The sequence below is a fragment of the Callithrix jacchus genome, chromosome 6 (genome assembly GCF_049354715.1).
Source record: "Callithrix jacchus isolate 240 chromosome 6, calJac240_pri, whole genome shotgun sequence".
In the NCBI taxonomy this organism is placed as follows: Eukaryota; Metazoa; Chordata; class Mammalia; order Primates; family Cebidae; genus Callithrix; species Callithrix jacchus.
The window spans coordinates 95693361-95711677 of NC_133507.1; the positions used below are offsets into that span (position 1 = coordinate 95693361).

The 18317-nt window shown below is 36.3% G+C and overlaps 1 protein-coding gene across 7 annotated transcripts in view; it reads right to left on the reverse strand.

Moving 5' to 3' along the window:
• Positions 1-18317, reverse strand: part of CCNT2 (cyclin T2) — a 42442-nt gene that overhangs the window by 15053 nt on the left and 9072 nt on the right. For 4 of the 7 annotated variants that reach the window (XR_620984.4, XM_002749491.6, XM_008998981.4 and 1 more), the window contains 3 exons: positions 8604-8732; positions 6827-6887; positions 3860-3922 (listed from right to left, as the gene is read on the reverse strand). Coding sequence is in view for 4 of the 7 variants with exons in the window: in XM_002749491.6 (XP_002749537.1) it covers positions 3860-3922; positions 6827-6887; positions 8604-8732 (253 nt within the window). In the remaining 3 variants the exon portion in view is untranslated. Of the gene's footprint in view, positions 1-3859; positions 3923-6826; positions 6888-8603; positions 8733-13928; positions 13977-18317 lie in introns of those variants that run through there. The other 3 variants (XM_078327936.1, XM_054257688.2, XM_054257689.2) reach the window with 3 other exon arrangements.

The following is an 18317-nucleotide window of genomic DNA, read 5'->3' on the forward strand; positions in this document are numbered from 1 at the left end:
CAAAACAAAATAAAACAAACCCCCACCCCACAAAACACAGAGCACAAATGGCTCAGTTTTTCATCATGCTATTAAGCATCAACAGAGAATAAACCTAGAAACAGCATATGCGTATACAGGAGGCTCCACTATATTTTATTTCAAATTATAGAATCTAATTAAAGACAAACTTAGAAAAGATACAGGTATTCTAGGGAGGATCAGAACACTTCAACACTGGTCCCCAACAGAAAAGCAATTTTTAATTAGCTTAGGACACCGAAGAGTTTTCCCTCCCCTTATTCTGCCTCTTAGTCTTCCCAACAGGGATGTCCTTTTCACAGTTTCCCTTTTTCCCAATTACATTCACAACCACCGACACACCTTTCCCCTCTTCTCACCTAGAATCAGTTTATCTCAACTCCACCCCTCTAACAGTCCTCAAGTTTTTTCCCCATCCCCTATTTTTTATTCATGGCACCTGTAATCCCTGCTGCCCCATGTGGATCATCAACATAAAGGTTTTACAAAAGGGATTTGGGTTTAGCAGAGTTGTGCTAAGGAAGAGTGTCAAAGCATCAGATGTCTTGGAGGCAGTGTGACTTTCCTGGTGGGGAGGGAAGGAGAAATCACAGAAGTGAAGGTCCCTGTAAAATGACATTAGCCAATTCTGCAGCAAAGTAGCATATTATCAACTTTCTCATCTCCAGAGGGGGGAAAAAGACTACAGAAACCAAATTTATTTTCCCCTCCCCCTCTGGAATAAAAATACATAGAGAAGAAAAAAATAATAATTTAAAAATGCCATTAGCAGTTTTCACCTAGGAATGTATCTAAATTCAGTGATCTAGAAACAGTCACTGTGCAACAGAGAAGAATAGAGGGGAAATGCTTTGTTAGCTGAAAGGTGTAAAAGAGCAAAGAAAAAAGAGACACCACACATGAAAGAATACTTTTAAAATGGAGATATATTCTATAGTTACCTGAAATGTTAGTCAGACAAAGTGACATTAAACATATATGTGCTTTGTACTCAAATTTAAGAATCAGTCACATTTTAACATTAACAACAACAAAAAATCTGGTCTAAATATTTTGTTTTGGATGATTTATCAAATTCATAGTTTTTGTAAATGTTTGAAAAGTCACTATTTCATTTTTCAAGCAAACTGACTTCATGTCTCTAGAAATTTTATTTGTAAGAGAACATGGACAAAAAATATTAACCTCTGGGCTGGCCGCGGTGGCCGACACCTGTAATCCCAGCACTTTTGGAGGCTGAGGCAGGTGGATCACGAGGTCAGGAGTTTTTGACCAGTCTGGCCAACATAGTGAAACCCCATCTCTACTAAAAACACAAAAATTAGCCAGGTGTGGTTGTGTACACCTGTAATCCCAACTACTCGAGAGGCTGAGGCAGGAGAATTTGCATGAACTCAGGAGGCGAAGGTTGCAGTGAGCTGAGATCACGCCACTGCATTGCACTGCAGCCCAGCTGACAGTGCAAGACTCCCTAACAAAAAAAAAAAAAACAGAAAATCTGTTAAGCAATTTAAAACTGACTCAAATTTCACAGCAGATGAAATTTGAATTTCCAATTTCAAAATCCAATTTCGTAAGTAATATTTTTAAGCATATACTAGTACTTCCTTCAAACTAATGTTTAATAGACTCTCAATTAAGAAAATTATATGGCTATAATACTAACAAAGTTTAGCTTACCCTTTTCAACTTTTTTTTTTGAGACAGAGTCTTGCTCTGTCATCTAGGCTGGCGTGCAGTGGCGTGATCTCCACTCACTTCAACCTCCGCCTCCTGGGTTCAAGCAATTCTCCTGCCTCAGCCTCCTGAGTAGCTGAGATTACAGGCGCCCACCAGCACGCCTGGCTAATTTTTGTATTTTTAGTAGAGATGGGGTTTCACCATGTTGGCCAGGACGGTCTCCAACTCCTGACCTCAGGTGATCCACCCGCCTCAGCCTCCCAAAGTGCTGGGATTATAGGCATGAGCCACCATACCTGGCATCTTTTTTTCTGAATTCAACATCTGTAGCTAGTTATGTATATAATTCTATGCTATAATGTAGTATTGAAATGAAAATGTGCTATAAAACACATTCATATAACTATGAAGAACAGGAACCACAGTTAAATACACTCTAGCTTACAAATGATAATGTATGCTACTCTAAAAAATACAAATTGGATTTTCAGACATCTAGTTCTTAACGACACTATCAGTTTTTAAAAAAATGTAGCCACTAACATAAAAAATCACTAGGTATAAAATGAATTCAATTTATAATGAGTAAAATGTGAAACTACTTAGGGTAAATACTAAAAAGACTTTCAAAAGTCTTACTCATTTTGATTAGGACAAAAAAGCTTGGTAGAAAATGAATCAAATTGCAAAATTCTATTTTCAAAAAGGAAGTAACAGAAAATGGCACACTACAGGTCCAAAGTGGTTGCTATGAATACATTAACACTTGAAATGGAAAGAGGAAAATAGAAGTAGAACATACAGCTGTTTAAAAAATGTTTTTAGGGATATAACAGATACACAGGATTCATTTAGGAGTAGAGAAATCAGGTATTACCAGATACTTCACAAGCATGATAGCAAGAATTTTAACAAGTACTCTTGTTATAAAAGGCTTAACAGGCATATCACAAACTATATGTATTATGCTTTATAATTATTTCTCCATTATACACAAAAAGGAAACCACTTTTAGTAACGTCAAAAACCCTTGAAAAATATATTAAACCAATTTTAGTTTGCCCAAATGATCATGGGCAAAACACTTCCCCAAAAAATGACCCCCCCCCCTTTTTTTGAGACAGAGTTTCGCTCGTTACCCAGGCTGGAGTGCAATGGCACGATCTTGGCTCACCGCAACCTCTGCCTCCTGGGTTCAGGCAATTCTCCTGCCTCAGCCTCCTGAGAAGCTGGGATTACAGGCACGCACCACCATGCCCAGCTAATTTTTTGTATTTTTAGTAGAGACGGGGTTTCACCATGTTGACCAGGATGGTCTCGATCTCTTGACCTTGTGATCCACCCGCTTCGGCCTCCCAACGTGCTGGGATTACAGGCTTGAGCCACTGTGCCCAGCCGACCTTTTTTTTTTTTTTGAGAAGGGGTTTCACTCAGTTGCCGAAGCTGGAGTGCAGGAGCATGACCTGGGCTCACTGCAACCTGTGCCCCCTGGGCTCAAGCCATCTTCCCACCTTGGCCTCCTGAGCAGTTGAGACTACAGGCACGTGCCACCACAACTAGCTAATTTTTGCGTTTTTTGTAGAGATGAGGTTTCACATGTTGCCCAGGATGGTCTCCAACTCCTGAGCTCAAGCAATCGTCCTGCCTCGGCCTCCCCAAAGTGCTGGGATTATAGGTGTGAGCCACTGTATCCAGTCAACAAATCTTTTAACACAGGCAATTTTTATCTGAAAGGTCTGAGATTGGCCTCAAAATTATTCAACTGTTACCACTTTTCAAAAAGTCAAAGTTTGACACAAACCCAAATTAATATATTTTCTGCACCTATGCACTATTGGCCCACACCAGACTGAAATTGGAACTAGCAAAGCTCAATGAGGGATACATAAGAGCCTAACACTTGGAAGCCCTCCAAAGTTTGGTGAAATGAGATTCTTACCTATCCTTAAAGGAAGCTAACATACCAGGCAGAATCACAAATAGAAGTAGATGAATAAGTGAAGATGTAGAACACTAAAAAATAATGCTTAAAAAATGACATTTCCCACTAATTTTAATGAAACTCAACAAAAGGCTAGAAGAACAAAATAGCATCCAAATCAATTATAGATAATAAAAAGCATTAATACTTATCTGAAAAGTTTCAAGGATCACCTACCTCTTACTAACTGGGTACATTTCACCACATCTGTGTGTGGGTGTTCAATGGTGATCTCAAAACCTGAAATGATAAGCACTTTTTTTCCAATCACTTACCACAATACCTGCTTGAGAAATGCCATAAACATTTAATACATTAAGTTAAAGTTTCTCATCACTGACATCCTCATTACTTTTCCAAAGACAACATATAATTTCTTCTGAAATACAATGTCTCAATTATGAAAATTAAGTTAAAGACCAAGGGTAAATGTATTCAAAATTCTGAATTATAAATGACTTGGGATTATCTTAAAGTTAAAAACAAATGGCAAATACAATTGTTAACCTGGTCCCACAATTTAAGGAGAGAATTCAACTACACAATATCTTTCTTAATATTCCAAAGCTTTCTTTCATAAGACGTGAAAAGTGCAGTTTTCATAAACGTAACTGTTGGGCCACACTGGTAGAAATGAGCTTTTAAATGATACGGCACTGTAGATCAAAGGGTTTTAACTACTTATAACTACACTTCATTAATAATGAAAATATGACAAACAAATCATATAGGTCTCAAGACTGCTTAAACCACTGTTTCTAATACCAAAGATGAAATGTTTAAAAGCTTTCAAAGTGCAATCAACCCTTAGGTGTGGCAATGTTTCTGTTGTTATTAAAAGTGAAAATCACATTTGGTTGTCTTCAGAAGCAGTAAGTAAATAAAATCCTAATAAATGGGTAATCTAGATTTATAAAGTTGTTGTGTGGTCTATACATATACTGTAATTAAATATGCAAAATACTTTAAATAAAACCACAGAGGACTATCTTCTAAATTATAATGTTCCCCTTAAAATAACACTTTGCATTCTCTGGGCTTAAGAATACGTCATAAACAATATGGATATTACGGTATTTTATATAACAAATAACTGCATTGTATTTTGTAATAATTTATAGTTTTTAATTTTCAATTTTTTACCTAAATGAAATTTATATAATTTTATACAGTAAAACATTAAGATGCTAAATCACTGAATTTGGAAGAAATAAGATCCTCACATTTTTAGTATCTTTTTATTTTATAGAAACTTCAAATAATTTATAGTTGACCTTTGAACAGTACGGGCCCTAAGGGGTGCTGATCCCCACGCAGTCGAAAATCCACGTACTCCCTGCTAAGACTTAACTATGGTTAAATTCTCTGGCTTTAGATCCTTCACCTTCCCTTTACTTTAAGCTTCTCTTAAATTATATTAGAGTTCATAGGCATGCCTTTCTCGCAGCAATCCTGCATTTACATAAAAGCTGCATTTTCATTATGAGATTAAAGTGCAAGGTTTTTGTGTCTGCTGGTATAGCTGCAGCGATGGCTTCCTTAATGTCTTTTTCTTCTTTCACAATGAACCTTATACTGCATTCATTCATCTTGAAATGGTGGGCAACTGTAGCTACAGACCTCAACGTACAGCACATATCAAACAATTCAACGTTTTTTTTCTAACATCACTTTTAACTGCTTCTTGGGAGCACTTCTGGAATCACTAGGGGCACTTTGTATGGGTCCCATGGTATTAATCAAAGTTTCCAGTATTGCATAAAATACGGTAAAAATTATTCGAGAACTGCTTTTACTGAGATATGTGACTTATTGGAGAGACAAACTGTTCAGAGATGACAAGAGTCACACAGCATTTTAAATGGATACTCATAATATGGGGGCTCTTTTCAATACCAACAGGAGGTGGCTATAAAATTATCACAGCAGTAGAGTTATGTATGTACTAAAGTTAATTTTATGTGACTTAATACTGTACCTTTACATTTGTTTATGTTTATTTACATTTTCTCTTACCTGAGAATAGAGCCACGTATGGTCTGTGTTTGTGTGCCTACATTAAAAAATTTTTTTTATCTTTTAAAAAAATCAATTTGTGTATATTTTATGGCAGTAAATGATAAAATAGGCTAATATCTACATATATTTTCTGCATTCATGACATATTCAACTTTTTCTTATTTTTTCCAATTATTTCCAGGCTATAGCTCATCTACAGGTTTTACAAATTGTTGCAAATTCCAATCTTCCAATATTATTTATTGAAAAAAATTCATGTGGACCCATGCAGTTCAAATTTGTGCTGTTTCAGGGTCAACTGTATATGTATTTCACACAAGCTAGTTTTGTAATGAAGAGTCTGTCACAACAGAAAGTTGTGACTGATTTATCACACTTCTATTCAACATCTGGGAATGGAGTAATAAATTTAAAAATGACAAATTCATGATATGATACAGATACTTTTCTACCTCCACAGAATGAAAGGTACAACAGGTAAAGGAACTTTTGCTCAAGTTTACAAAGCAAGTCGGAGGCCTACAGATTTTAACTCAGATCTCCCCAAACCCCATGTTCTTCCTCAAACATCCTGGTAGGTTCTTCTAGAACTAATATGACTTTGGATAAGCCATCACTTTCTTAGGGCTCAATTTCAGTAAACTGAGTAAGGTGAATGGTGGGAGTAAATGAACTTGCATACAAAGATATAACTTTCAGAAAAGGATGACCGACATTTAAATAATATGTCACATTAAAAATCATGCGATATACTCATAAAATACCGACTGGAAGCTCAAGGAGAACAAGGATTGCTGTGTATGCCTGTCCACATCACAATATGAAACAGCCCTAAAGGAGCATTTTACTCTCCAGTGCAAATCCAGAGTGAAGCACAGTACTTCAACTACCCGAACACTTAGGAAATCACACTGAAAGGTATGTTTACCATTTAATTTAATTACGCCAAATGAAATTAAATTCTAGAAAAGTAATTTCCTCATAACCCAGCAATTGTATTCTGGTCTAAAATCTGTTTTAAAATAACTTTCTTCAATAATAAAATTATTTCAGAAATCTTTTCTCTTATTTAGAATACTTTATTGAAGTACAAACAAAAAGCCATTATCTGATATAAGTACGTACCTAGAGTTTGTAGCATTATGGTTTCAAGTATAACCAGTTCTTGAGTCTGTTGAAGATAAGCCTGTTTGATAAAAATATTATCAAATTGATTAAAATAAAAATAACTTTACTAGACTACATGACTGTTACATCTTGTGAGAATTACAGGTTGATTACAAAAGAACTGCAATAGTTTGGAAATATGGAGAAAATAAACTGAGGGTAACAGAGAAAACATATATTCTGTAGCAAATCTGAAATGAATTATTTTCTACAACAGGAAACAAACAGCAAAAAACGAAAAAGTAAACAATATGAAAGGGGGTAAGTTAACTGAACTAAGATGTACACAGTCTGTAAAGTGAAACATTCTAGGCATTGGTGCTTCAAGAGATATTAAAGACAGGAAGCACCAAGTCAACTAAAAACATCGAACTCAAACCTGGCTTACAAACTCACTCTAGGACATTTCATGTGGTAATTCCTTGAAAGTCACAGTAAGTCAGGGAGTTAATCCAGAATTAACTTCTCTGCTACCTCAGGAGTGACCAAACATACCAAAATAATTTATCTCATACCCATGGGGACATAAATACCAGAAACCCATCTTACTCAATTGCAAGAAATTATCCTTCCATTACAATTACTCTGAAAATAAAGGATATGAAAAATTTACTGCTATCTTATTCTGAAATCATGACAATTGACCAAGGTGATAAGGAAATACTATATTACCTATATGAATATACCTATATTCATTTTTGTAAGGACATATTGCTAAAGCCAGAGAGTAAAAGCACCTTTCATTTTATTTATGCTCTATTCTGAAAGGTCACTGAGCTGATTTTTAAAACATAGTGAATTTCTATTATTTGAACAGTACCCCTGGAAATAATTCTGAATTCGTATAGTTAATAGAAACAGCTTGAATTATCTTTAAATAATGACAAACTCATTATTATTTAATGGCTACATTAACAGTTTACTCCCTTAAAGCCAAAATCTATGATAAAACTTGCCATTAATAAAATCAGATATAGTTCCATTAAAGCTTAAATTAATCTGGACTTCAACTTAAATCAACTTCAATTAATATAATCTGTTAGTCATTTAATGAATAAAGGTTCCTGATTAAGCAACCCAGGATGCTAGAAAAATGATTTTAAAGGGCCACAATTCTAACTTCCATCTTAAGATGTCAGAAAAATTTAAAATAGTTCTTTCAAATAAGGTTTATTACAATGTTGATGAAAAGTTGTCTGGAAAGTGACATTACTCTTTTGGAAAATTAAAATACTAAAAGAATGCTACTCATGAAAGCATAGTAAAATGAGCTTTATGTATCAGAGAGATAAGTAGTAGTACATGCACTAAAAAAGGAAAAATACTTTAAAAAGACTACTCGTCTAGGGATAAATTCAAAAGACTTTCTGTTCCTTCATCTTCTGTCAATTTAAGAGTTATTTATATTCTGGTCTCAAATACAGCTATCAGTGGAGGTGATATGACTTATCCTCTACATATGTCATAACTCTGAACAACAAAATGTGAAACAAAGTATCTTTGAATCTACAAGGCATCTAGAACCAAAGCCTTCTATTTCAGAATGACATCCAAATTCATGAATATACATGAAATGTTTTTCTGCCAGACTGCTTCCTAGCATTGCATTCCTAAGAGGTAATAAAAATAAGCAGCATTTAGAAGCAACACTAATTGAACTGTGTTTTTATTAGGCCTACGTTATGAAAAAGTTTCAAATTTACAAAGAAAAATTAAAAACCAAGTATTTACATACATCACATTTAGTATCCAGCAGTGGCTCTAGAGGATGAAGACAAGCATGTGCTACTTTGATAACATGTTCAAGTTTTCGAGCCTGTTCTTCCACTTTTGCAGCCAAAAATAACGCAGTAGGCGATATTATCTGCAGAAAATATAAAAATCTGGTGATTTAAAAACAAATACATTTTGAAAAACCCTCTATTTTCCTTTTTTAATTTTTTGAGGCAGAGTTTTGCTCTTGTTGCCCAGGCTGGAGTGGAGTGGTGCAATCTTGGTTCATTGCAAGCTCTGCCTTTTGGGTTCAAGGTATTCTCCTGTCTCAGCCTCCTGAGTAGATGGGATTACAGGCGTGCACCACCACACCAGGCTAATTTTCATATTTTTAGTAGAATTGGGCTTCACTATGTTGGTCAGGCTGGTCTCGAACTCTTGACCTCAGGTGATCCACCTATCTCAGCCTCCCAAAGTGCTGGGATTATAGGTGTGAGCCACAGCACCAGGCCAAAACCCTCTATTTTCTAAAAGGGAGGTGTGCAAGGAAGGAAAGCAATATTAATAGTACGAACTGTGAGTTGGGCTATGACTAGACTGTTTAATAGTTTTAATAAAGTTATTCATTAAATAGTGCTACTTTATAAAATCTGTTTTACTCATTTTACACATAGAACAAAGGGAAAAGGGGAAAAGATATATTAAAAAGTTGATTTAACATACTAAAAATGCCAAATAAGAGAAAGTTTAAATAATATTAATTTGCAGACTGGGTGCGGTGGCTCACACCTATAATCCCAGCACGTTGGGAGGCCGAGGCGGGTGGATCACGAGGTCAAGAGATCGAGACCATCCTGGTTAACATGGTGAAACCCCTTCTCTACTAAAAATACAAAAATTAGCTGGGCCTGGTGGTGTGCGCCTGTAGTTCCAGCTACTCGGGAGGCTGAGGCAGGAGAATTGCTTGAACCCAGGAGATGGAGGTTGCGGTGAGCTGAGATCGTGCCATTGCACTCCAGTCTGGGTAACAACAGCGAAACTCCGTCTCAAAAAAATAAAAATAAATAAAATAATAATAATATTAATTTGCACATTGTAGAGGCAAAGAAAAAAATACCTCAAGCAAAAAGATGATGCTATACCTGAGCGGGGGTGGGGGGAGAGAGAAGCGGGTCCAATTTATCCAGTATACTCCTTTTTCTAGGCACAGAGTCACCATCTTCTAGTGCTCTTTTAAATCAAGCAATGATTCATTGTGTGGCTGTAACTGCCACACAGCAAGATACCTATCTTTACTACCTTGTTGAAGGGATAGAAAAAGCATCTAGAGGACAAGACAAGGAGGATTCTGAACATAAACTGTTTCTTAATTATCTCTATTACTTAACTATAGCAACAATAAAAGCAGCTATAACACCAGGATATAAGCATGTAATACAAACCAAGATAGTAGAAGCTTTGCCAATCAGAGATCCAGAAACCAGCATTTTTTTTTTAAGCTTAGTAAATTAGGTCCTTGGGATGAAAGTATAAGAACACAGCATTTCAAAGATATTAACTAAGACAGAAAAATATCAAGTTTGAATATCTACCCCTAAAATTAATAACAAACCAAGTAACTGTGGACTCAGAAAATAGGCATAAAATAAACTCAGATGTTTCAAGATTACATACAAGAAATTTCCCATGAGAAGACAATTTCTAAATGTCAAGATTTGGGTACCCACTTTTCAAGAGGTGAATATTTGAGTCTCATTATATCTTGGGGGAGTCAATAATTACCATACAGAAATAATGCCAAACTGGAGGTGAAGAAAATTTCCCAGAACCAGAAATAGTGTTACGCTAAAATGAGTGAATAATTTTAATTTGGACTTTCAACTTATTTCTTCCTTTTAAAATTACAACAAGAAAAAGATTAGAAAAATTAAGAATACTCAAAAGAGTAACTTAGTCTGGAAGTAGCCTGACCACAGAACAGAGTTACTTATTTGTGTTCCCAGTATTTAGCACTATTTGGCTGTGATTCAATTTGCTGAATGAATGAGATATGGGTAATATATAATGACATCAATATTAAATTCAAAGTATTCTAAATGCCACTATAAAAATCTGAGAGCCAATGGCCACATAAGACATTCAAGAAAATAAAGACACTCTCAGTTTTCCTCTTATTAATGTCTAACAGAGTAATGTCTAATCAAGCCTTCTAATGCTAAAACCATTTGTCAGAGCAAAGCAATAGAGGCTCAAGTCAAAAGTCAAATTAGACTGAATTTAGTATTTAAACTTCCTGTCAGATGATCCAAAATTTCTCTTACTTGCATAAAAGACACTTATCAAGAAATACTTTCCAATTTCACAGCCTTTCTCCTTAGAAGATAGTCTCAAAAGAAATAAAGAATGTGTACTAATCATTCTAAAATTATATAAATAACTTCAAAAATTAAGTATTCAGGGAGCCAAGCAGTGATATTCAGGGTAGGCTCATTTGTTTACCCACACTCCTCACAGAAGTCTTTCTGTTCCCTCTAAACAGGGCTTAATTCTCATCCTCCTCCAGTGCAACACTAATACCCAACACTGTTCCAAAGATCCTGGTGAAAGCCACTAACTCCATTCACATTTCCTTCTTTATAACCTGCAAACATTTCCCTCTATCAAGGCTGTAAAAACAAAACAAAACATCTTTTTCGATAAATACTTTGTGAATATCCATGTAAGGCTTTTAATTTCAAGGATGACCAAGAAGGTGATCAAACTAGCTATTACAGCTTTTTGTATAGAAGGCTGATTTTGTCGTGAGGCCTAAAAGAATTCCAAATGTTTTAGGTAACAGAATTACTACTAGTTGATCCATAGCTTTTAAAGGTGAGCATACTTTTGAAGCCAGCAAATGTTCACTGGCACATTCAAGCTTCGTTCAAGCCAAATAATTGACACTAGTATTGTTGGAGAAGTACAACTGGTTTGGTTCGAGTAACCAAACAATTACAAACTGAGATTCAGTTCACTGGGGACAGGGACCATGCACTATCTATTTTTGTATTCTGGACCTAGTTTAATAAACGTTCTCAAATTATTCTGAAAGGAAAAAAGTAGAAGTTGATGTGAATGGTGTCTACAATTGTTTGAACTCTGAATAATGTCATGAATTTGTTACTCTAACAGATATATATAACTATTTCAAAGAAATGTAACATTCTCAAAACAAGACAAATTTTTATAGAAATACAGTCAGCTGTAGTCATGCTGCCTCAAATGCAATTTGGCTCTATGATCTGACTAGCCTAGACATATTACTTACTCTCTTTGTGGCTCTGTTTCTACATCTGTAAAATAAGAGAAATATTAATACTGTCTGCTTGTAAAGTTGTGTGAGGATTAAATGAACCAATACGTACAGGACTTAGAACAGTGTTTCATAGTAATATGACTCAAATATTATTACTTTGTTGAAAAATTGTACATTGTTAATGTTGATCTTAAATTTAAAAAGCAATTTAACAAGTATATTTTTAAACTTCCCTTCTCTTTTGCTCACCTTCTTCCTTCCAAGGTTAAACTTAATTCTTGGAAGGTCCTGCTGTCCTGCTGCAGTCTAAGCAAGGATATTCAAACACTGAAGTTATGATACTTGACATTACTTCAATGATTTACATCCATATTCTTTTCGCTCCTTCTCTTTGTCTATTTCCATTCCTACCTCCTGATCTGACTCCTTCCTTCTCCATCTTATCACCTCTTGCTGCTGTCTTCCCTCTCTGCTTCTGATACCTTTTTACTGCTGATATCGTTCACTCTCCACTGATGGCTGGAGGCAAGGTCAGGCTGAATTAGCAGAAAGTCTGGGTAATTTCTAAGTTACCGAAGATGGCTCTATTCAGTTTCAATGAGTCACTCTAGTCCTTATTCTCTTAATATTAATAATTAATCCTGTACAAGCACTTGGCGGGTGCATTTGTATTTAAGAACCAGCCAAATCTATTTGATTACACTTCAACATAAAATCTCCGAATCCAGAAAAACCCAAACAGAAGCAAAGAAAAGGCTTCCAAGTTTGCTTTTTCATTTACTATTACCAACAGGTTCATTTTAATCTGTTCTTGTGTTTCACCTTTAGTGATGCCATTTCTCCCCTTGCCCTTAATTGCCCTGAACACCCCCCTATCCAACCCTAACACTAGGAAAACTATTTTCAGTGCCTTGAAAAGGACTTCATGAATAAAGTATTCAGCAAGTTCTAGACATTACAGCTCAGAATTTGGAAATTTCTTGCTAAGGCTATAGTTTGAGACATGATAAATAGAAAGAAGGTCTTAGAATAAGAAAAGGAAAGTAGAGGAAAGACAAGAGAGGTAACAAGCCCACAAAGAAGGAAGTGGAATAAATCAAAGTGCCCATTTGTTAATTGGCATTTGCCAAGCTTGAGCCTATTAAACTAAAAATCCAGCACATTGTTAAAAAGTGGTTTATATCTGGCCGGGCGCGGTGGCTCACGCCTATAATCCCAGCACTTTGGGAGGCTGAGGCAGGTGGATCACGAGGTCAAGAGATCAAGACCATCCTGGTCAACAAGGTGAAACCCCGTCTCTACTAACAATACAAAAATTAGCTGGGCATGGTAGCACGCGCCTGTAGTCACAGCTACTTGGGAGGCTGAGGCAAGAGAATTGCTTGAACCCAGGAGGCGGAGGTTGCGGTGAGCCGAGATCACGCCATTGCACTCCAGCCTGGGTAACAAGAGCGAAACTCTGTCTCAAAAAAAAACCACAAAAAAGTGGTATATATCCTTAATTCGACTGCACTAAAAACACCAGCATTAAGGAACTGCAGAAAATGTTATTAACCCAGCCTGGCATTTTAGTTGTTTTCTTATCCAAATAATTATGTGTGAGTGAAATACGTGTAAGAAAATTTATATTAAGAATTAGAAAACTCTTCAAGCTGGATGTTAAGATGCTTAATTACATTTGAAAGAAAGTTGGCTTAATAATGGCCCCAAAACATTAGTATTCAATATTGCTGAAAAGCAGTACTAATTAAATGAATAAGGCTTGATTTCCAGAGTAACTATATTATATGTAAACAATATATGGAATATGCTTTATAGAACCTGGCATTTAAAAATTATTTTGTGGGGAGTACCTGGGCATTATGAACATTTCTAAAAAAGAAGAAATACTGGCCAGGAGCGGTGCCATCACGCCTGTAATCCCAGCACCTCAGGAGGCCAAGGTGAGCGGGCCAGATCACCTGAGGTCAGGAGTTCGAGATCAGCCTGGTTAACATGGTGAAACCCTGTCTCTACTAAAATACAAAAAAATTAGTGTGTGGTGGCACGCACCTGTGATAACAGCTAATCCAGAGGCTAAGGCAGGAGAATCGCTTGAACCTGGGAGGCAGAGGTTGCAGTTAGTGTCACTGCACTTCAGCCTGGGTGATAGAGTGAGACTCTGTCTCAAAAAAAAACAACAACAAACAAACAAAAAAACAAAACAACTTTAAAGTATACTTAGTATTTCATATTTAAGGCTCTATCTACTCTCTCTTATATAGATACAGCTTTTACCAGCCTACGATAAACACTAAAAAATACCACTCTAAGTCCCAGCTACCTGGGAGGCTGAGGTGGGAGGACAGCTTGAGCCCATGGGTTTGAGGCTAGCCTGGGGGCAACAGAGTGAGATTCCCTTCTCTTAAAAAACTAAAAGGACAATAAAATGACATATAATATTGTGAAACAAGAACATTAACATTGCACAGGTATTCAAATATACTACATAAATGTTACAAACAGCCACTTCCTTTGAACAGATTATCAAGAAGATAGCAGTACTACCCAAATTTACCTACAGATTCAATGTAATCATTATAAAAATCTCAGCTTTCTTTTTTGCAGAAACTAATGATTCACATGGAAATACAAAGTACTAAGAATAGCCAAAACAATCTTGAAAAAGCACAAAGTTGGAAGACTCATATTTCCTGAATTCAAAAGTTACTACAAAGCTACAGTAACCAAGGCTATGTGGTCTGCATAAGGGGATGGAATAGAATCCAGAGTCCAGAAATATACCCTTACATTTATGATCAATTGATTTTCACTAACAATCCCAAGAAAACTCAGTCCGGAATGAACTCTTTTCAGCAAATGGTGCTGGGGCAACTGTATACTCAAATATCAAAAAAAAAAAAAAAAAAAAAAGAAGTCAAACCCTTACTCACATCACACATAAAAACTCAAAAGGAACCACAGACCTAAATTTAAGAGCTAAATCTATAAAACTCTTAAAAAAAAGAGAGAAATAAATCTTTATGACCATAGATTAGGTAAAGGTTTTTTAGATATGCTATCAAGAACACAAGTTACAGAAGAAAAATATTAATAAATTTGATGTTTGGGCTGCAAATACCACCATGAACGAACATAAAAAGCACAATGCATACAGTGGGGGCTATCACTTCACACCATCAGGATGGCTACAATAAAAAAAAAGACAAGAAATACGGTGATAGTGGAACCTTCACACACAGTGAGAATGCAAAATGCTATGGCTACTTTGGAAAACAGTATGGCAGTTCTACAAAATGTTTTTTAGAAGTTATCCAAAAAGATTACTGTATTGGAGTACAGCATTACCAAACCAACCCAACAATTCCATTCTCACATATCTCTCACCCACAAGAAATGAAAACATACGTCCATATAAAAACGTGTACATGAATGTTCATAGCAGCATTATTCATAATAGCCAGTGGAATGGCTGTTAAGTGCAATCGACCCAAATGTCCATCAGTTGATAAATGGATAAAGGAGGTACAGCCACATGATGAAGAGTACCAACTCTGCAGTAAAAAGGAATGAAATACTAATACATTCTACACCATCAATGGACCTTGAAAACATGCTAGTGAAAGATCATATATACATGATTCCATTTATACGAAATGTCCAGAATGGGCAAATCTATGGAGACAGAAAATAATTTAGGGGTTGCCCAGGGTTGGGAAGGGGAGTGGAACTAGTAAACTGCTAATAGAAACCAGGTTTCTTTTCGGGGCGATTAAAATATTCTAAATATAGATTGTGGTGATGGTTGTATAACTCCATAAGTGAGTCACTGAATTATGCATTCTAAATGGGTAGATTTTATGATACGTGAATTGTATCTAAATTTTTTTTTTAAGGAGCTAATGTTAAAGACATCTATTTAGGCTGGGTGCAGTGGCTCACGCCTGTAATCCCACCAGTTTGGGAGGCCAAGGCACGTGGATCACTTGAGGTCACGAGTTCGAGATCAGCCTGGCCAACATGGTGAAATCTCATCTCTACTAAAAATACAAAAATTAGCCAGGTGTGGTGGCGCATGCCTGTAATCCCAGCTACTAGGGAAGGCTGAGGCAGGAGAATCTCTTGAACCCGGGAGATGGAGGTTGCAGTGAGTGGAAATTGTACCACTGCACTCCAGTCTGGGTAACAGAGCGAGATTCCATATCAAATAAAGGGGCATCTGTTTATTAGCTCTCTTTTTTTTTTGAGACAGGGTTTTGCTCTGTCACCTAGGCTTAAATGCAGTGGTGTGAACGTGGCTCACTGCAGCCTCAACCTCCTAGGCTCAGGTGATTTTCCTGTCTCAGCCTCCCAAGTAGCTGGGACCATAGGTACACACCAACATGCTGGGCTAATTGTTTTTCTTTTTTTATTAATTTTTGTAGTGACAGGGTCTCACCAAGTTGCCCAGGCTGCTCTCGAACTCCTGGGTTTAATCCTCCCACCTCCATCTCCCAGAATGCTGGGATTACAGGTGTTAGCCACCGTGCTTGACCAGATCTCTACAGATGTAGTGTACATGCACTAACGGAATAAATTTCAAGGAAACCAAAAGCCTAATTATAAAAAATACTAATAAATAATATGCACCTTAACCATGTATAACTTTATCACACATTTTTAAATTTAAAAGTACAATCAGGTTTTGTTTTGAGAATATCCACTTCTTAAACAGCAAGTAACTTTTTGAAATTTACATTATGCAATTAATTTTTTTTTTTAAAGGCAATTACTTCAGAAAACCATTAATTGCTTGTTTGGGTAACAAAAATAATTTTAACAGATATTTAGCTCTACATAAAGTGGACCATATCAATTCAAATAGTTACTCATACTAGGCATTCAAAACACCAATCGCTGAGCTATAATGACACAAAAAACTATAATACCTACCTTGGTGGGTGTGTGTGGAAATACCTGGTATCCTCTCTGAATCCTTGCATCATTTAAAGACTCCAAACCCTTAGCATTTTCTCTTCCTCCCCTCTCAGCTATTTCGTTTCAAGCATGAACTATATAGTTTCACTATCTTTAGATTTTTGACCACAAAAGAATTATCTTTCCCATTTTTTTTCAACTTCTAAATGAAGCCTCAGTGTAAGATTAGTTTGAAAGTGCACATTTGCCTTTGGAAGGAATTACTACAGTGTGAATGACAACAGTAATTTTATTTGTTAGTGGATACAAATGACTGTAGCCCACATCATCACTGTCAAATAGAAATACAATGTGAAGCCAAGCAAGGTGGCTCAGGCTGAAATCCCAGCACTTTGGGAGGCCAAGGCAGGTAGATCACCTGATGTCAGGAGTTTGAGACCAGCCTGACCAACATGGTGAAACCCTGTCTCTACTAAAAATACAAAATTAGCCAGGAGTGGTGGCACATGCCTGTAATCTCAGCTCTCAGCAGGCTGAGGCAGGAGAATTGCTTGAACCTGGGAGGCAGAGGCTGTAGTGAGCCGAGAGATTGTGCCATTGCACTATGGCCTGGGCAACAAGAGTGAAACTCCATCTCAAAAAACAAAACAAAACACACACACACACACACACACACACACACACACACACACGGTGAGCCACAAATACAATTTAAAATTTTCTAATAACCATGTTAAAAAATAAGAAAGGGAACAATTTTAATGTATTTTTACCTCAATAATATGTGAAAAGCATAAAAAGTATTAAAAAGTGACTTTATATTTTTCCCATTACTAAGCTCTCAAAATTTGGTATTTTACACTGGTAATTGTATCTCAATTCAGATGCTACTATTTACACAAAATGAGATGCAGTCCTACAAAAACAAGAGTTGCATTTCATAAATTATTTCACATCACTTTAATTTTTGAATTTAAACTCATTAAAATCTAATAGTACAATGCAGTTGTACAATGCAGTTCCTCAGTGCAGTATTCACATTTCAAGTATTCAATAGCCACTTCTAATACGTGGATATTACATTAGACAGCACTTAAATCCATAGCTGGCATTCTAAAGAGAATGAAGCAAATGAAAATGCATTAAATAGGCCGGGTGTGCTGACGCACACCTGTAATCCCAGCACTTTGGGAGGTTGGGGCAGGAGGATCACTTGAGATCAGGAGTTCGAGTCCAGCCTGACCGACAGGGTAAAACCCTGTCTCCACTTAAAAAAAAAAAATTAGCTGAGATCGGGCCACTGCACTCCAGCCTGGGCAACACACACACTGTCTCAATAAATAAATAAATGCATTAAATGTTCATAGGTGTCACAAAAGAGCTCAAATTCATTACTGCTCCTAGTAATTTCCACATTAAACAGACAACCTTAAAGTAAAGCACTATTTTTTCCCTCTCCCACTAGAATACATGTCCCTTAGGGAAAGCACTATTAATGTTTTAATTACTTATAAGAAAATAAGT